This window comes from Chrysemys picta, chromosome 3, assembly GCF_011386835.1.
Source record: "Chrysemys picta bellii isolate R12L10 chromosome 3, ASM1138683v2, whole genome shotgun sequence".
Taxonomy (NCBI): Eukaryota; Metazoa; Chordata; order Testudines; family Emydidae; genus Chrysemys; species Chrysemys picta.
In genome coordinates, this window is record NC_088793.1 from 90359636 (window position 1) to 90378753 (window position 19118).

Below are 19118 nucleotides of genomic sequence, written 5' to 3' on the forward strand. Positions count from 1 at the left end.
CCGCTCAAGCTGCTGGCTCCAGCTGCTGGCTCCCCCGCAGCATGCTGGTGATGCGACGCTGAGGCAAGGGGAGGGGGGAGAGGGAGAGGCCAATGGGAGCAGCTAAATCAGGTTCCAGGCGCCCAATCAGCCACGCCACACTCTGTGTGAGGGGAATGGAGGGGAGGGAGGAAAAATCTCGGACACCCCCAACCACTTGACATCCTAGGCGACCGCCTAGTTCACCTAGTGGTTGCACCAGCCCTGCTCCCTTTCCTTCCTCCCTTTGCATTCTCCCTTAGTAATTAAAGGAACGTTTATATTTAAACAGCAGTGCGGGTGGTGTTCTTCCTAGGCAAACTCTGACAGATGGGTGCCGAGGGGACCTGCAAAGGATTAGTAACCTCCTGTCAATCTCTGATTCAGAGCCTTCGGGAAGAGTTTGCTTCTCAGAATCATTACACTTGGGGCGTTTGGGTTACAGTGGCTGTGTTTGATTTAAAGTGAATATTAACTCCGGATAATGTGGTAAGCTGCTGGGTAGTGTATCTTTAAAGGAACAAATGAACCTTAATATCTCTCTGAATGGTCCAGGAAAGGGCTAGATGTTGGAAAGCAGTTTGGGGAAAATTCAGGACCGGGAGTGTGTTTGGGTCACCGCTGCATGAGGTAATTGGGTGACCGAGACTACAGTGGGGCTGTTGTGTCCTGGCAGGCAGCTGGGGTCAGAGCGCTGAACCAGGGCTGCAGAGCAGACACTCAGGACACTGCATGTTTGTCTGCTGGCTGTTGGTGTCCAGGCTGTCAGCCACCGCCTCAGGGCAGTTAAGACACCCAGGTTTATAGGACATGTGGGGACACAACCTCTGACTGGCCTGGATTGCACTCCAGAACATGACAGTATGTAACACCTTTTCATAGCTTAGAACTGGGGTACTATGGTGATGTGCAAATACGTGTAAGAAGTAAACATTTTTGCAGGTTTAAAATCTTTAATGTGCACAGAATGATGGATTTTTATGAACACTGGAGACAAAAATGTATTTTCATTCTCTTTAGCACACTTTCACCTCTTTCCAACTGGAAACCAGCCTATATGTCGTCATTAATATCCCAGCTGAACGTGGAAGACAGGTCTTTCATTTTCTCCTTAAAAACATTGTCAAACCTTTCGCTCTGTGCCACAGTCATTGTGTTCTTCCAGTCTCCAACGGTCCCTGGGGCAGGAGACACAGAAGAGGAATTGGTGGTTAGATGCTCTGCTGCCACTTGGACATTTTATTATAATTGGAATATCGCTTGTGCAGGTAAGAGGCTGTGAATGCTGCTAGTTGGGTGCAGTTCATCTTTTTCCTCCATTCCTTCCTCTCTCATCTCCCCAGAACGTAGCTCGCTAGGGCTTTGGCGGTATATTTCCACTCCTGAAGGTGTGGGCAAACTACAGTAAAAAACACCCTCCTGTTTTTTTAAATTGAAGTTGTACATCTCATCTATCCGTCGCGGCACTAGAAATATACCCATTAGTGTCCATTTGATTAGCTGGACAAATGTTTTATTGATGTGACATGCACGTTACAGATGTCAGCAGTCTTATCAGAGAGTGCTGCCCCTCTGATAAAACACATGCCACTGGCAAAAACTGTGATTGTGTTCTTTGTGAAATGCAGCAGTGCCCCTGGGGAAAACCATAATGGCCCAAATTCATTCTCGGTCTAACTTTGACTGCAGTGTAACTATCTAGAAATACTGGGTCAAATTAATGTCACTAATTCTGTTTTAGGCACAGGTGGTTTTATACATCTCAGTTATTTATCTTCCTATGCTGATTTATTTCATTGCAAATTTTAGAAGAAAAATTGGCAATAGGAAGTAGTGACTGTTAAGAGAAATATGAGCTTCTCTGAACATACTTTTCACGCAATGCTGTACTTAACAGTAGGCTGTGGTTCTCTACCTTTCCCATACCAAAGTGCCCACTACCATCTAGCTGAGTCCTGCTCCTATTCCGCAGTATCAGAAGGCCACAAACCCCTGACATCTATTCACGACTTTCCCATATAAGGGCTAAAACATGAAAAATACCCATCTCCTCTCAGCCACGAGAATTGTCCCCTAGATTTTATTTCTTTGGCTAATTTCATACTCTAAATATCCCCTGGAAGCTGTAGAGACAAAATCAGTTCTGATGCCCACCATGTGTGAAGTTTCTCAGAAGCACTAGACAGAAATGCTCTCAATTTTCTCTAATGTTCACATGTTTTAATTTCTTGAAGAAGACCCTTTCCTTTTACAAATGACACAAAACGAATGTTACCCTCCAAGAGACCTTATTGAACATTTTCATTTTTAAAAAATATTGACACTTTTTTCTCCCAGATCAAAAGAAAGCTGCAGTACTTTGCTCGGCAAACATTTAAGATATTGCTTTGACCAAAGTAGTGCAGCTCTCTTTTAATCTGTGAGATGTGGTGTCTGTGCATTGTTACACAGCGATACACCCTCACTCAACAGTCTTAGTGCCCCAAAGCCAATTGTTTCCTGGGGATGGAAAGTTGTGATTGGAAGTCCTAGGCAGCTAGCTTCAACACGTCCTGTGCCAGGATCTGCAGGATTAAATATTTATTAGATTTGGCTGTTTACCTTACCTTTCCGAAGAAAATGTCCTTTGCCTTGTTCCAGGAGACTGCCTAGCATGAAGTCATAGTTTGCCCTGGGATCAGTTTTCATTTTATCAAATGTAGCCTTTTCCACAACAGTGTCCAGCTCCTTTTCATTTAGCTGCTTTCCTAAGAATTTGCAGATTTTCAGCACAGCGCCTCTGAGATCCTGAAATGAACATTATTTCAAAGTAACAGTTTCCAAATTAGGAAAATAAAAGAACTAAATAAATAAAATGATAGAGTAAAGGATAATGGGATACACCTCTACTCCAATATAACGCGACCCGTTATAACACGAATTTGGATATAACGCTGTAAAGCAGTGCTCCGGGGGGGGGGGGGGGGAGGCGGGGGCTGCGCACTCTGGCGGATCAAAGCAAGTTTGATATAACGCAGTTTCACCTATAACACGGTAAGATTTTTTGGCTCCCAAGGACAGCGTTATATCTGGGTAGAGGTGTACTTAAATAAAGGAAACTGAGCATAGGGATATAGCACTAAAGCATAAAGGTGATTTCTTATTTAGGATCTTCAGTCTTACTACATTACTTCATAAGCAAGATTTTAATTCACTGTAAGAGGCTACAGCAGCATTGAAAACTGACAGGTGAGTAGCAAGTTAAGCCATCGCAAATTCCTTCGTCATTAGCCAACCCATCCTCATGGCCTAATCAAGAGAGAAAAGGTTCATTTCTGTGACTGTGATTACAACTGCTAGCACCATGTAAGACAAGGGTTGTCATAATTTTCTGGCTATCTGTATTTTGGTTTGTCTTTGGCAACCTATTTTGGAAGCAGAAGGACCCCTGTTGTGTCCAGTTCTGGAGTCCACAATTCAAGAAGGATGTTGATAAACTGAAGAGGGTTCAGTGAATAGTCACAAGAATGATTAAAGCATTAGAAACGTGCCTTACAGTGACAGACTCAAAGAGCTCAGTGTATCAATGGCTATTAGCCAGGATGGGCAGGGATGGTGTCTCTAGCCTCTGTTGGCCAGAAGCTGGGAATGAACAACAGGGAATGGATCACTTGATGATTACCTGTTCCATTCATTCCCTCTGGAGCACCTTGCATTGGCCTCTGTCAGAAGACAGGACACTGGGCTAGATGGACCTTTGGTCTGACCCAGTATGGCCATTCTTATGTTCTTATTTAATTTAACAAAGAGAAGATTAGGAGGAGACTTGATTACCTACATGGGAAACAAATATTTATTAATGGATTCTTCAGTGTAGCAGAGAAAGATAACACAATCCAAGGGCTGGAAGTTGAAGCTAAACAAATTCAGACTGGAAATAAGATTTACATTTTTAACAGTGAGGGTGGAACAATTTACCAAGGGTCATGGTGGATTCTCCATCACTGACAATTTTAAATCAAGATTGTATATTTTTCTAAAAGATCTGCTCTAGAAATTATTTTGGGGTAGATCTATGGTCTGTGTTATACAGGAGGTTAGACAAGATGATCACAATGGTCCCTTCTGGCCTTGGAATCTATGAATATATATATCAGGAGTTGGACCCCTTAGTGGGAAGGGTCTTTCCTTGCTTTGTTAATCAGCCTTGCTGCTATTATCTACATGCTTCCTGCTGAAGTCAGCAGAGAGGATGTTGCTGCATCTCTATTTATTTAGCTAAGAGGTGCACTCAGATACTCCAGATCTTGTGTATAAAGTGTGACTAAAATCAGTTTAAAATTGATTTAGTTCAACCAGAACAAACCCATGTATGGACACTCAAAGTAGTTTAAATCTGACTTCTGCTAAGCTAGGTGAAGTTGTTAAGGAGTCAAAAGCTAGCTGAGCTGGTAGAAAAATAAAAAAACTAGTTTCTAACAGAAATTGAAATTTTGAAGTGTTCTGTACTTTTCAAAGATTTCACATAGATATCTTTATTGAAAACATCAAAATAGTTAATATACTTTATTTACTAAAAACCTAGTTTTGAATAGAGATTGCACTAAAATCTCATTTTTCACAAAAAATTACAAGAAGATCTTCAGTTTTGCAAAAAATGACATTTTGATAAAACATCTTTAGTTCTAAAAGCAGTTTGAGAAGTTCTAAAATGTAACAAAACCTCTCCTTTCCCTTTAGGATGCCTCGTGGGATGGGTTGTATAGCTGCCATCCTGCTATGCAGAAAAAGAAATGAAGTAAAGCAAGATTATTATCTTTTCTAACTGTACTCACATGCAGCAGATATTCGTCACTAGGAAGCAAATGAAACCTCTTGTGACTAAGTGAATTAGGCTTCTATGTGCTATTGAATGAATAGGAGTTAAGCGACTAACTTACTTTGGTGCTTTTGAACATCTCACCCTACGGTTTTGATTTTTCCACCCTTACTCACACTGAGAAGGACTCACATGGAAATCAATGAGACCAAAGTGCCTTTCTCATTGATTTCACAGAGTCTCTTCACAGAGTAAAGTACAGCTCAATGTGAGTAAAGGTGGCAAAATCAGACTGAAAATTGGAGGCATTGTATTTACTGTTTCTTTCAGATATAAAGTCATTGACTAGTCTCACCTTCTTCATCTCCTCAAAGGTAAGGAAGAGAATATTGAAGTCATCCCTGTGGGTGGACCAGCCTGTGACGTGATCCAACCAGGAGCCAGCCAGTACTTATGAAGGAGAAAAATTATAGAAATAAACGTTAATGATCTCAAACAGAAAAACCATTCAGTCATTGACATTTTTGCATTCTAATACTCTCACAAGCATGGCTTCAGAATCGATGGATCAGACTTCCTTTTTTCAGCTTTTCTTCCCTCTGCTGTTGGGGGGAAAATGTGGGCTCACAGAGATTTTATTCCAGTTCCTGTTTTTATTCACAGCCTTATACTGGATTATCTTTCACCGTAAACATGATATAAAGGCTAAGCCAAGTCCATTTTCTTATCTAGGGATCTGAGGACAAGTTTTGTTTTTTTCCAAAAACAGACCATTACATGATAACCAATACACATTCTACTTTTACCTCTAGCTTGCACTGGCAGCACAGAATGGTACTTTCACCTAGCACAGCATATTTTCGCTTTTATGTCCTGGATTATTTATTTATAGATAATATTTTTCATTGCTTTTGATGGATTAGTGATCACAAACCTAGAATTAAATTGATAGATTCATAGATTAAAAGATTCTCTGGCCAGAAGGGACCATTGTGGTCATCTAGTCTGACTTCCTGTATAACGCAGGCCATAGAACTTCCCAAATAAATGCTAAACATACCTTTTAGAATAACATCCATTTTTGATTTAAAAATTGTCAGTGATGGAGAATCCACCATGACCCTTGGTAAATTGTTACAGTGGCCAATTACTCTCACAGTTGAACATTTATGCCTTATTTCCAGTCTAACTTTGTCTAGCTTCAACTCCCAGACATTGAATTGTATTATACCTTTCTCTGCTAGATTGTTCCCCATATAGGTATTTATAGACTGTAATCAAGTCATCCCTTAAACTTCTCTTTGTTAAGCTAAACAGATTGAACTCCTTGAGTCTATTGCTAAAAGGCACATGCTCTACTCCATTAATCATTCTCACAGCTCTTCTCCAAGCCCTCTCCAATTTATCTGCACCCTTCCTCAATTGTGGGCACCAAAACTGGATACAGTATTCCAGCAGTGCCAAATATAGAGGCAAAATAACCATGTCAATGTTGATGCCCATGGTGAAGCTAATCTCTTCCATTCCTCTCTGTCATTTGATACTACTTCCATCTACTCGATGATGTTATGCTCAACTATTCTGCCCTCCCTTTCAAGGGTACTTTTTAAGGTCTCTTGGGCACCCTCATTTCCTAACCCAGTTGGTTTCCACTTCCCAGCTTCATGTGGGACTCTGTGTTGGCATCTGAAGCCCATGCCCCATATATGTCCAATACTTCCTTCTAATTCTAGTGGAAATAAGCTGCTGGCTGGTGATTTCTCAGATATATTTATTGGTGATGACGTCTCTCCATCCAATGTCCGGAATCTTGGTAGGCACTTATTTTCGAAGGCATCTAATTTTCTGTTTAACATTTTAGTAGATCTTTAGCTATCACAGCCATACGTTATCACAGAGATGTTTGAGTTGAAAATTCTCAGTTTTGCTTTGGTGCTGTATATGTCCATATGTTGATGTCCATATGTTGTTGAGTTTAGTGAATTAGGTGGATGCTTTTCTTAACCTTGATGTCATATTATTCTTGATGTTCCTGTTGGCTAAAATGGTGCTGCCTAAGTTGATGAATTATTCCACTTTCTCGATGTTTTTGCCTTCTAATATGAAGTTACTGCTTGACATCTGAATTTCAAGGTTGTCTGTAACTGATTCTGAGCCATGTTTGACCTACAGATTTTGCCAAGTTGTCTTTCTCTGTTTGTAGCTTTTCCAGGGTATTGCTCAGTAGTGTCTCGGTCTAGGTCTTCTAGCCTTTTGCCGTCTGGATACCAGGTTTTCTGTTACTAATATACTTCTTCATTAGCCTGTCTATGGCAATGCTAAACAACAGCAAAAATAAAATGCAGCCCTGTTTCACATATTTGTCCACAATGAGCCACTCTGTTGTCAGGTTGTTCACTCTTATAGAGCAACCTTGCATCTCTGTATGTGGTCGGTATGGTGTTGATGGGTTTAGCTGGAATTTCGCAGGACTGAAGAATATTCCACAATGTATGCCCATGGAGGCTGTCAAATACCTTGCGAAAGTCAATGATATCAATGATGAAGGAAACCTGGAATTCACAGACTTGTTCTTGGTGTCTGACTTAGTTCTTGCAAGCACCCTGATCCCTTCTAGAGACATACACAAAGAACCATGGAATCTGACAGATGGCAAAACAAAAAAAGAAATCAATTGCATCGGCATCAGTTCAAGATTCACGTCATCTGTCCAAGATGCAAGGGCACATCAAGCTACAAATGACAGGAGCAACCAAAATCTTTGCATTGCCAAACTGAAATTAAAACTGAGAAAGACCAACTTTAAACAGAAAGCGGCAAAGAAATCAATTATATGAAAACAAAAGTGTGCTCTGAGAAATTCCAACGTGAACTATGGAACAGATTTGGGGTGCTGACAGAGGCAGAGGAAGGTGAGATAGAAATTGGACCTGAAGAAAACTGCACAGTGCTCTGAGACAATGTGATTCAAGCTGCAGCAGTCACAGCCTGGTATCAGCACACACAGAGCAAGGATTGGATAAGCCAAGAGACGTCACATCTCAACAAGGAAAGAAAAGCACTGAAAGGAAAACTCCTGAACGCTAAGACAAAGGAAATACTGCAAAAAGCAAAGGAAAAGTACAAGAAAGCAGACAACGCAGTGAAAAGTGTGGACATTTCAAACAGGAAATGGGCCAATGAAAAGCCAAGATGAAAAAAGGCTTACAACTGAGGTGTAACAGAATGACAGATGTGCAGAGCATTTCAGACAAGTCCTCAACAGACTCAGTCCCAGCTCAACACCAGATATTGATGAAACATGTGAACATTATCTACTTGGCATTAACATTGATGCCACAGAGATGTCAGCAATACAGGATGCAATTAAGAAGCTGAAAAACAACAAAATGGCAGGTGATGATCAAATCACAGCAGAAGAGCTAAAAGAACTTGACCCCACTACCCTAATAAAACTGACAGAACTGTTCTAAGTTCAGGAAGAAGAGACTCCTCCTGACAAGTGAAAACATGGAATTGTTGGCAGAGTACCTCGAAAAGGTGATCTCACTGACGGCAATAACTGGAGAGGAGTCACACTACTCTCTATTGTAGGGGAAATCATCTGTAGTGTGATTCTACACAGGACAAAAGAGGCAGTGGATTCAAAGCTTAGGGGAGAAGAGGCTGGATTCAGGCCCAAAAGATCCTATGCAGACAAGATAGTCTCACTAATTATCATAATAGAAGAATGTGTAGAATTTATTTTACTATGTACTTAAATTATCAGTGTGCCATAAGCTGCCTTAGTGAGAATGTTGCATTGTCAGAGATTTTAAGAGAGAACTCAGGAGCTAGATAGGTTACAGCTGAGTCTTTTGGCTCTTTGGAAGGTATAAGTAATGGTTTGGAATTGCCGGATAGGCATAACAGTTGTGGAAAACAACTAAACCTGAAAACTAACAGTAGAAAACTACTTCTGTGTGTTCTTTGCATAGCGCTCATCCTCATCTCGTCACCTGTGTTATCTGAGCACCTAAGTGGAGTTGAAATGTATTGAAATCTTCATTGTTAGGTTTCAGAGTGAACACCCAATTGAGATACACGAGGCAACTTGCACTTTATTGGTGCAATGCATGTGCCTGTGCAGCTCCCCTGGACTACCTTTGCACAAAATCTCTATTATGATTTGTGGATGATATGGCATTCACTGCAACCTTAGACCCCAGGTTGTGAGGTGGGGGCCAGGATTTTGACCAGTTCCTCCATCTAAGTAATTTATCCACTCAGATAGTTTATTCAGGCTGTGGTCAGTGAGCAGGGCTTATCCTTTTAGCAGTAAATGAAACCTTACCTTTCCCAGCTAAAAACCTCTCCAGAAAAATATTAAAATCTGGTATTGTCTCAAGTATGACTGAAAGCTTGGAAAAATGAAAATAGGAAACCACAACATCCTTCGGGTTTCTGGCTACATAAATAACCTGCAAGGTAAAAAGAGTGACAGTCTCAGTTATATTAAAGGGACACAATTAACCTAAAAATCGGTGGTTTTATAAAATTGCTATTGCTGCAAGTAATGCTAAAATCATCATATCTGAAAAGGGTTAGAATAAGTACTTTAGTAAATAGTTTATCCTGATTTAAATGAATGGGATTTTTTGTGTGTCTTTGCCAGCATTTTCTGTACATTCAGTGGCACTATTGCACTTCCTTAATTCTAAAGACCCTCATGCACATGTGTACTGTATACAGGTGATAGTACCACTGACTTCAATGGGATTACTCACTGTTGTAAGGTTAGGAACATGAGTAAGTGTACTTAGAATCAGGTATTCAAGTTTTTTCCAGTTGTTTACATGGGTCTTTCACACAGCAAGAGAGGAGCAAAAAGATTTAAAAAATCATAGGAAATATGATAATAAACCACACAAAAATAAACAGGGAGTGCAGTTGCAGGTGTACTATCTGAAAAGAATTTAAACTTTAATAAATTGATTTGATTTTGAGGTCCTTTTAAATACAAACACTGTTAAGTCAGCAGTAGTTACTTATTTATGTGTAGTTTGGTATATTGATAAAGTATTTCAGTGAAAAACATATCCTTAAACGTGAATCATAGTAAGCCTGAACTTACTGCTCTTTCAAAAAAATTGCAGCTAGAGATATTTTTAGAGAATTGTAATGGATACGATGTTTAAAAAGTAATGCTAACATGCATTGCTGCACACCTCAACCAATTTCTCCAACCATTTGGAGCTGAGAATTTCTGGAAAATCACACAGACAGCTAAGCTATATGGTGGTGCACACTAAGGGTATGTCTACACTCGAAATTAGGTCGAATTAATAGAAGCCGGTTTTATAGAAATCAGTTGTATACAGCCGATTGTGTGTGTCCCCACATAAAATGCTCTAAGTGCTCTAGTCGGCGGACCGCGTCCACAGTACCGAGGCTAGCGTCGACTTCCAGAGCATTGCACTATGGGTAGCTATCCCACAGTTCCCGCAGTCTCCGCCGCCCATTGGAATTCTGGGTTGAGATCCCAATGCCCGGATGATGCAAAACAGTGTCGCGGGAGGTTCTGGGTACATGTCGTCAGGCCCCTCCCCCTCCGTCAGAGCAACGGCAGTCAATAGATTCGCGCCTTTTTACCTGGGTTACCTGTGCAGACAACATACCACGGCAAACATGGATCCCGCTCAGCTCACCGTCACCATATGTAATCTGGGTGCCGGCAGCGGTGGGACTGCATTGCTACACAGCAGCAGCAGCTAACTGCCTTTTGGCGGTAGACGGTGCAGCATGACTGGTAGCCTTCATCGGCGATCTGGGGTGGAGTGACTGGGTGGCCGGAGGCCCCCCCACCGTGTTCTTGGGCGTCTGGGTGAGGAGGCTATGGAACTTGAGGAGGAGGGCTGTTGGTTACACAGGGGCTGTAGCGGCGGTCTCTGCTCCTCCTGCCTTTCCTGCAGCTCAACCATACGCTGGAGCATATCAGTTTGATGCTCCAGCAGACGGAGCATTGACTCTTGCCTTCTGTCTGCAAGCTGACGCCACCTATCGTCTTCAGCCCGCCACTTGCTCTTTTCATCCTGCCATTCAGCCCGCCACCTCTCCTCTCATTCATATTGTGCTTTTCTCATGTCCGACATTGACTGCCTCCACTCATTCTGCTGTGCTCTATCAGCATGGGAGGACATCTGGAGCTCCGTGAACATATCGTCCCGCGTCCTCCGTTTTCTCTTTCTAATGTTCACTAGCCTCTGCGAAGGAGAAACATTTGCAGCTGGTGGAGGAGAAGGGAGAGGTGGCTAAAAAAGACACATTTTAGAGAACAATGGGTACACTCTTTCGTTACAAGGTCGCATTTTTCCTCTGCCTGCCTGTTTGGTATGAGAGATCACTCATGCAGTGCCAGGCAACAGATTTCGGCTTGCAGGCAGCCATGGTAAGCCACAGTCTTTTGGCTTTTTTAACCTTCTTAACATGTGGGAATGGTTTCAAACATCAGTGCATTTCCCATATCAAGGATGAATTGGGTTGGCCATTTAAAATGGGTTTTCAATGTAAAAGGAGGGGCTGCGGTTTCCGGGTTAACATGCAGCACAAACCCAAGTAAACCACCCACACACACACACACCCGATTCTCTGGGATGATCACTTCACCCCTCCCCCCACCGCGTGGTTAACAGCGGGGAACAATTCTGTTCAGAAGAGCAGGAACGGGCACCTCTGAATGTCCCCTTAATAAAATCACCCCATTTCAACCAGGTGACCGTGAATGATATCACTTTCCTCAGGATACCAAAGAGAGATAAGGAATGGATGTTGTCTGCATGCCAGCAAACACCGGGACCATACTCTGCCATGCTTTGTTATGCAATGATTCCAGACTACGTGCTACTGGCCTGGCGTGCTAAAGTATCCTACCATGGCGGACGGGATAAGGCAGCCCTCCCCAGAAACCTTTTGCAAAGGCTTTGGGAGTACATGAAGGAGAGCTTTCTGGAGATGTCCCTGGAGGATTTCCGCTCCATCCCCATACACGTTAACAGACTTTTCCAGTAGCTGTACTGGCCGCGATTGCCAGGGCAAATTAATCATTAATCATTAAACACGCTTGCTTTTAAACCATGTGTAATATTTACAAAGGTACACTCACCAGAGGTCTCCTGTGTGCCCTCAGCGTCTTGGGTGAGTTCGGGGGTTACTGGTTCCAGGTCCAGGGTGACAAACATATCCTGGCTGTTGGGGAAACCGGTTTCTCCGCTTCCTTGCTGCGGTGAGCTACCTACATTACCTCCATCCTCATCTTCCTCATTCCCCGAACCCTCTTCCCTGTGTGTTTCTCCATTGACGGAGTCATAGCACACGGTTGGGGTAGTGGTGGCTGCAACCCCTAGAATGGCATGCAGCTCCGTGTAGAAGCGGTTCTGCCCCGGACCTTCCATTTGCTTCTCTGGCTTTGTGGTAGGCTTGCCGTAGCTCCTTAATTTTCACGCGGCACTGCTGTGTGTCCCTGTTATGGCCTCGGTCCTTCATGGCCTTGGAGACCTTTTCTAATACTCTGCCATTTCTTTTACTGCTACGGAGTTCAGCTAGCACTGATTCATCTCCCCATATGGCGAGCAGATCCTGTACCTCCCATTCGGTCCATGCTGGAGCTCTTTTGCGATCGTGGGACTCCATCACACGGTTACCTGTGCTGATGAGCTCTGCGTGGTTACCTGTGCTCTCCACGCTGGGCAAAAAGGAAATGAAATTCAAACGTTCGCGGGTCTTTTCCTGTCTACCTGGTCAGTGCATCTGAGTTGAGAGTGCTGTCCAGAGCGGTCACTATGAAGCACTGTGGGATAGCTCCCGGAGGCCAATAACGTCGAATTCTGTCCACACTACCCCAATTCCGACCCGCAAAGGCCGATTTTATCGCTAATCCCCTCGTCAAAGGTGGTGTAAAGAAACCGGTTTAAAGGGCCCTTTAAGTCGAAAGAAAGGGCTTCGTCGTGTGAACGTGTCCAGGCTTAATTCGATTTAACACTGCTAAAGTCGACCTAAACCCGTAGTGTAGTCCAGGCCTAAGAACAGCCAGCCAGAAGCCATAAAGAGAAAAACTCCCTACACCAGCAACATATTCTTAAAATTGTGAAAATCTACATGAGCCCTGTAAAATATACATAAGCAATACAAGATTTTCCAATGTCTGTAGTTAAAATTGTGCTATGTGCAGCTTAGGAGATGTTGTTGTTCCATTTACTTTTACTGTCCCTGTAACCGTAGGACTCTTTCTGCATGGGAAACAGGGCTGAGCTATAAAGCAAATCAGGAGGAAGGTTCCTGTTGATTGAGAGGTTGCACTGATGGAGCTCAGGTGGTGCAAGCTCTGCAACACGCATCTGCTCATTTTATCATAGGTGTTACTGCAACAGAGATAAGGAAGCTGCAAGGGTGACTGGGAAGGGAGTCTCCTGGGGGAAGTGGGTGCACAGCACATGCCACCTTTCATGGGAGATCCGGGTAGCAATGTAAGAGATTGGCTTCGCTCCCACAAGGCAATTCTCACAGGCCAGAACTGCACACCTTCGGTGTGAATGACTGTCTGTTTAGATCAGAGGTTCCCAAAGTGGGCGATACCGCCCCCTGGGGGGCGCTGGAATGATCCAGGGGGGCAGTAGTAGCCTCGGGTGCAATTGGGGGAGTTGAATAAAAATAAGGGGGCGGTGGAAGCATAAAGAAAGAATATAAGAAAATTTTGAAAAACCATTCGTACATGTTTCATCTGTTGTGTAACATAGAGTTAAAGTTGTAGTGATTACTTTATTTTCCAAATAAATTCACAAATTATAACCGATCAGGTGTCAAGTCCGCCAACAGCTCTTAACAAGCAAGTGTTGGCAGGCGAGCGTGTCGCGCATTGTCGGGAAGTCCAGCATGCATCGGCAGGAATATGTGCGTGTAATGACTTGTTTACAATACGATACTATAAATAGGCGACATGTATGAAATCTAATTTAGATTGTTTCTTAATTGTGTAAAAAGCAGTTAACAATAGTGCAATAAGTATTTAAAATTTTTTATTCATATTCAATACCTTCGATCTTTACGGATTACGGATCACATACAAAGCAAATTGTATTATTGTTGTTTCAATAAAACAGCAATTTACACGTGAGTATTTTTATACATTTTCTTACATATCTACCGTACGTTTCTGTGTCTCTAGTGCTTACTAATAATAAAATCGTAGCAGGCTTGTGTCGGTACAGTACTATTTGAAGTGTACAGTCAATATATTTGTCATATTTTTTATTACAATATTAACGAAAACGGGAATGAAATCGTAAAAAAACTGTTAACTATTAACATTTATTTATATCTATTGAATCATCTGTGTTAATTGGTAAATAAGGTGTGTGTTAATAAGGAACAATTATTTAAATAAGGGCAAACTAAATTAAAACTATTAACTGATTTTTAATTGGATATTGATTATTTTTAATTAATTATTTCTTGATAAATTTAGTTTGATATTTGACAGTTTAATATCAAATACATATATCTAATGCTGAGCAAAGAACAAAACCCAGTTTATTAGTTTCATTAGTATTTTAGTTTGGTTGTCTTTTGCCATCTTACGCAAAAACCACTGTATACCTGATGTCGTGGGCGATATTCTAATAACACATCTTTCTTTACTATATTGTAGGACGTAGGTAGAAATATAGACACATAAAAGAACACAAATTTGTCACTGCATCTTTCTGTTTGTTCGCTTAAAGAAGGTAGATTTCCAGGGGGGCGCTGAGTAATTTTTTTTCTGAAAAGGGGGCGGTAGGCCAAATAAGTTTGGGAACCTCTGGTTTAGATTAAGGAAAGCAACACAGCAGGGCGGGGCAGCCATCTCCATGAGAGAGAGCTCGGTGCGAATCCCTGACCCTGGGAGATCCTTCCTCTTGAGCTGCATCTGGCACAGTCCACACCCCTATCATTAGCAAGAAGTTTCCTGATGTTTAAAGATGCAGGAGACGTAAAACATGGATAACATAAGAGCTTACAGTCACTACATGCCCCACAACAACAAAAACACTGTAATTTACAATATAATAGGGTTACCATACGTCCGGATTTTCCCGGACATGTCCGGCTTTTGGGGCCTCAAATCCCCGTCCGGAGGGAAATCCCCAAAAGCCAAACATGTCTGGGAAAATAGGGACATGCGGGGCCGGGGGTGCTGGGCTGGGGGCTGGGGTGGGCCCGGCGGTGCGGGGTCGGGGGTGCTGGGCCGGGGGCTGGGGCTGGGCCGGGGGCCGGCAATGCTGAGCCGGGGGCCGGGGCCGGGGGCCGGGCGGTGCTGGGCCGGGGGCCGGTGGTGCTGGGCCGGGGCCGGGCCGGTGGTGCTGGGCCGGGGGCCGGGCCGGTGGTGCTGGGCCGGGGGCCGGGGCCGGGGCCGGGCCGGCAGTGCTGGGTGGGCCGGGGGTGCTGAGCCCGGGGCTGGCCCGGGGCCGGCACCGCAGGGCCCGAGCCGAGCCAGGCTGGAGACGCCGGGGCCGGAGGGAGCCGCTCGGTAGGGGGGACCAGACTGGGCCGCGCCTCTTCCCCCACCCCCCTCCCAGCTTACCTGCTGCCTGCTTCAGGCTTCCCGCGAATCAAATGTTCGCAGGAAGCAGGGGAGGGGGCGGAGTTGGGGCGGGGACTTTGGGGAAGGGGTGGAGTTGGGGCGGGGGCGGGGCCCCGTGGAGTGTTCTCTTTTTGGACACTCAAAATATGGTAACCCTACAATATAACATGCAGACTGTAATGATCATAACCCATCACTAACGCCCCTTTTAGGGGGAGCTGTCATGATGAGGAAGAAGCAGCTCCATTTCAGAGGCCAAGCACAGCAGTTCCATGAAAAATGGGATCTCCACTGAAACTGGACACTGAAGTCCTGAGGTCTTGATTGAACTTGTTTTCCCCCCTTTGGCTGGGTCTAGGGACATGGAATGGGGCTTTGGAGGAAGTGACCCCCTACCCCATGCAGGGGAGATTTGCTTTTGGAAGGGTTGTTGTGGGAGGACAGACAGTCTGGCCCAGAAGATTTAGACTGATTTATTGGTGAAAGCTACCAGTTTTCCTGGGTAATGTTAACTAAATTGTAAAAATAGTATCACCTACTTTTGCTCTCCTGTTCCTCAGATCTCTTGGAACTAAATAGTAAGGCAGGCTAGTAGCAAAGAGACGAGGTGATAGACGATGGACATAATCCATATTATGTATGTTATACTCCAGCCATGGGACTCTGTCTATTGTTTCCATATTTTCTGTTCCATCTCGATGGCCTTCATGATAAATCAAGCTCAAAATATTCTGAGTCCACACAGTCCCTTGGAAAGAAAATAGCCTTATTTGAAACAGCTTTGATGCTAATTTTATTTGTAATGTCATGTAATAATCTGCCATAATCAAAATCTCTTCAAAACAGTCTCATCTCACATTATAAATGAAGTACAAAAATTTGTCTTAAAGGGAGTCCATTAATGCAGCAGGGATGGGAATCCAAACAGCATTATATTTTTGTACATTTTAGTTTTAAAAAACCCATACTATCTATCTATGTGCTGGTCAATAACTAAATCTTCATATATTTTTACCTAGGGTATTCAGGTTCCCCATGGAAACAGTGATTACTATGGGTAACCAGATGTCCCGATTTTATAGGGACAGTCCCGATTTTGGGGGCTTTTTTTAATATGGGCTCCTATTACCCCGACCCAATTTTTCACATTTGCTGTCTGGTCACCCTAATTACTACAGACTATTTTTCTCCCTCTTATGTAGCCTCAGTGCTGCCACATGACTGTCCAGTACAGTAGTAACCAGTGGATTCACTGGCCCTATCCAAAGCACCCTGTATACTGTTGTTCTGAGAGTTTTTAAGTACCCCTATTCCACCCCCGCAGTGGAAGAACACCAGTGCTACTTCAGGCCTCATGGAGAAGGCTCACACTGGTCTGTCCTTTCTGTGCATGTTACATGAATTCTCAGCGATACAAGGAATTCTCTATTAAGAAGTGCCAAGGGTTCTTTAGGACCAGAATTGGTCAGTGTCAAAAGCTGTGTTACAATGTTTAGTATACAATGAGGTAAAGAGTCCTTCTCTCTGAGCTTGTCACAGAGGAGTTGGTTCTGCTATATTATAACTTTAGCTGCAAGTAATTCTCAAACCTCATAGGCTGGAAGAGGTGCTATTCTTGTTTTAAGAAAATATATACTGTGAAGTCTGAGAACAAAAATGTTGATCACCTGAATACATGACGTTGGTAATTCAGCTTGAATAGTCTGTGACAGGACTAGGATCAATCGGCGGGGTGGGGGATTGTCCTTTATTTTTTGGCAGTAGAAATGGCTGTTTCAGTGCAGTCTGAGGTTTTGTATTTGTGTGAAAATTCATTAGTCTGAGCATTCACACCACCTTCCCCTTCCAAGAACATACTGTTTCCAAAATATTGCTGACATAAATATTTACACAAAGGTGAATAAGAATAGTTGTCTATTACAGAAACAAATAGATATTTGTGAACACCTTTTGGCAATATTTGCCCAGTTCAAATATACTTTGCAGATTATAACAAGGAAGTTTATGTCCAAAGAAATCTGTTAATCTTCAAGGTGCCACCGGACTCCTTGTTGTTTTTGTGGATACAGACTAACACGGCTACACCCTGATACTTTGCAAATTAACGCTTAGAGGTAACCTTCTGCCATTGCTTAAACATAGGGATGAAACTGAGATAATGTCTCCAATAAAATGTTGGCAGGTAAAAGATTTTACCAAAATAGGTTATAATGGTGGTCAAGAAGCAGGGGGGGAGGGGCAATTAAGGTTTCAGACAAAAGTCAGATAAAGGAAATCAAGCAATCAGTCTTACCTGATTTTGGATAAGTAACAATAAATACATCACTGTCTCTGATTTCAAAATCCTCCAGTGAATCTATGTATTCAGGTGTAACAAGGTCTGGTTGGAAATAAAATCCTTTATGTTTGAACAAAAATTCTTCTGATGGCTCCATTGTTAATTCAGTTTCACTCCTATGTCAAGAATCTGCAGGTTAGAAAACATAATTTAATATCATTTTTATTTTGGTCTTATCTATCCTTCAGGAAAAAAAAATCACTACAACATAAAAGAGATCCTTTTTGATAGCAAAATGTATATTAACAAAAACAGCAAACTGAATGACAGTACAGAAATGGCACTTTTAGGGACTGGCATGAGAACAGAATATCTTTTTCAGCTAAAAGTGCTGTGTAATACATTGTCTTTGAGTTATTTTCTTATACAAGTGTCTGGTATTGTTAGGCACTAATACTGCATTAATGAATTATCTAACTTCACAGAATCTATGTAATGGGCATTTAAAATCAGAGCTACTCAAGGAGCTCACCACAAAATCCAGTGCTTTCTATGAGCTATAACTTAGTCCTTGTGCACAACCAGAGGCTGCATTCCAATTAATTTTGTGGCTGGTATTTTGTTGACCCCATCATATTATCTCTGATTCTCTCTCTCCTATTTCCCTGTTTAATATATTTCTCCCAGTCCCTCTTGTCTAGTAACATAAGTTCAGCAAAATAGAAGGGAGGGAGAGGAAGTTTATTTCCTCTCAAGAGTTTTCTTTGATAATTTTATTTTTGGCCACTATGATTTACAGGTTAAGAATCTTATAAAATAGTGACATCATGCCACATATGTGCCTGTGGAGCATATTGGCTACCAGGCCGGCCTTACCATGAGGCGAACTGAGGCGGCCGCCTCAGGTGCCAGACTGTGGTGGGGTTGGGGGCACCACTAGGACCCAGAGTGTAGAAAATTGTGTCTGCTGGTGTATATGTATTCTCTCTGCTCTACATGCACAGAGATGGTGGAGTGCTGAGGTAGAGGAAGGAGGGCACAAGAGACATAATAGGCAGGCAGGCAGGAGAAAAGGTGAGAGGGAATAACAGAAAGCAGCAGGAGCTGCAGGGAGAGAGAGGAGGAGGAGGAGCCTCTTATGTACCTTTCTAGCACCCCCAGGAGCCTGGACTGATTAACAACAGCTCCTCAGGGAGCTTCCTGTTTCCTGCTGCTTCCCTGAACCGACTTGCGGAGAACAGGCAGTCAACTGAAGTAATAGAAGCCAGTTAGGCCCTTAAGACGCTGATATCTTCCCTCACTCAGGCCCTGCTACCAGCCTGCTTATTTGTCCCCTTCAATTCAGTGTTGAGAGCCACTATAGCTGGCACAGAACAGCAGTCATGAGTGAAAGAAGAAAACTCCCCTTTGGGGCAGCATTCAGAAAAAGA

General features: G+C 43.0%; 1 protein-coding gene across 1 annotated transcript in view; it reads right to left on the minus strand.

Annotated features, from left to right (window-relative positions):
* Window positions 1-951: 951 nt before the first annotated feature.
* The window catches only part of LOC135982317 (amine sulfotransferase-like), a 30279-nt gene continuing 12112 nt past the window's right edge, over window positions 952-19118 (minus strand). Inside the window, exons 2-7 of the mRNA XM_065588373.1 lie at window positions 17704-17877; window positions 15950-16158; window positions 9150-9276; window positions 5172-5266; window positions 2625-2805; window positions 952-1196 (exon numbers count right to left, since the gene is read on the minus strand). Coding sequence (XP_065444445.1) covers window positions 1072-1196; window positions 2625-2805; window positions 5172-5266; window positions 9150-9276; window positions 15950-16158; window positions 17704-17845 — 879 coding nt within the window. The 5' untranslated portion in view covers window positions 17846-17877 and the 3' untranslated portion in view covers window positions 952-1071. The remainder of the gene's footprint in view (window positions 1197-2624; window positions 2806-5171; window positions 5267-9149; window positions 9277-15949; window positions 16159-17703; window positions 17878-19118) is intronic.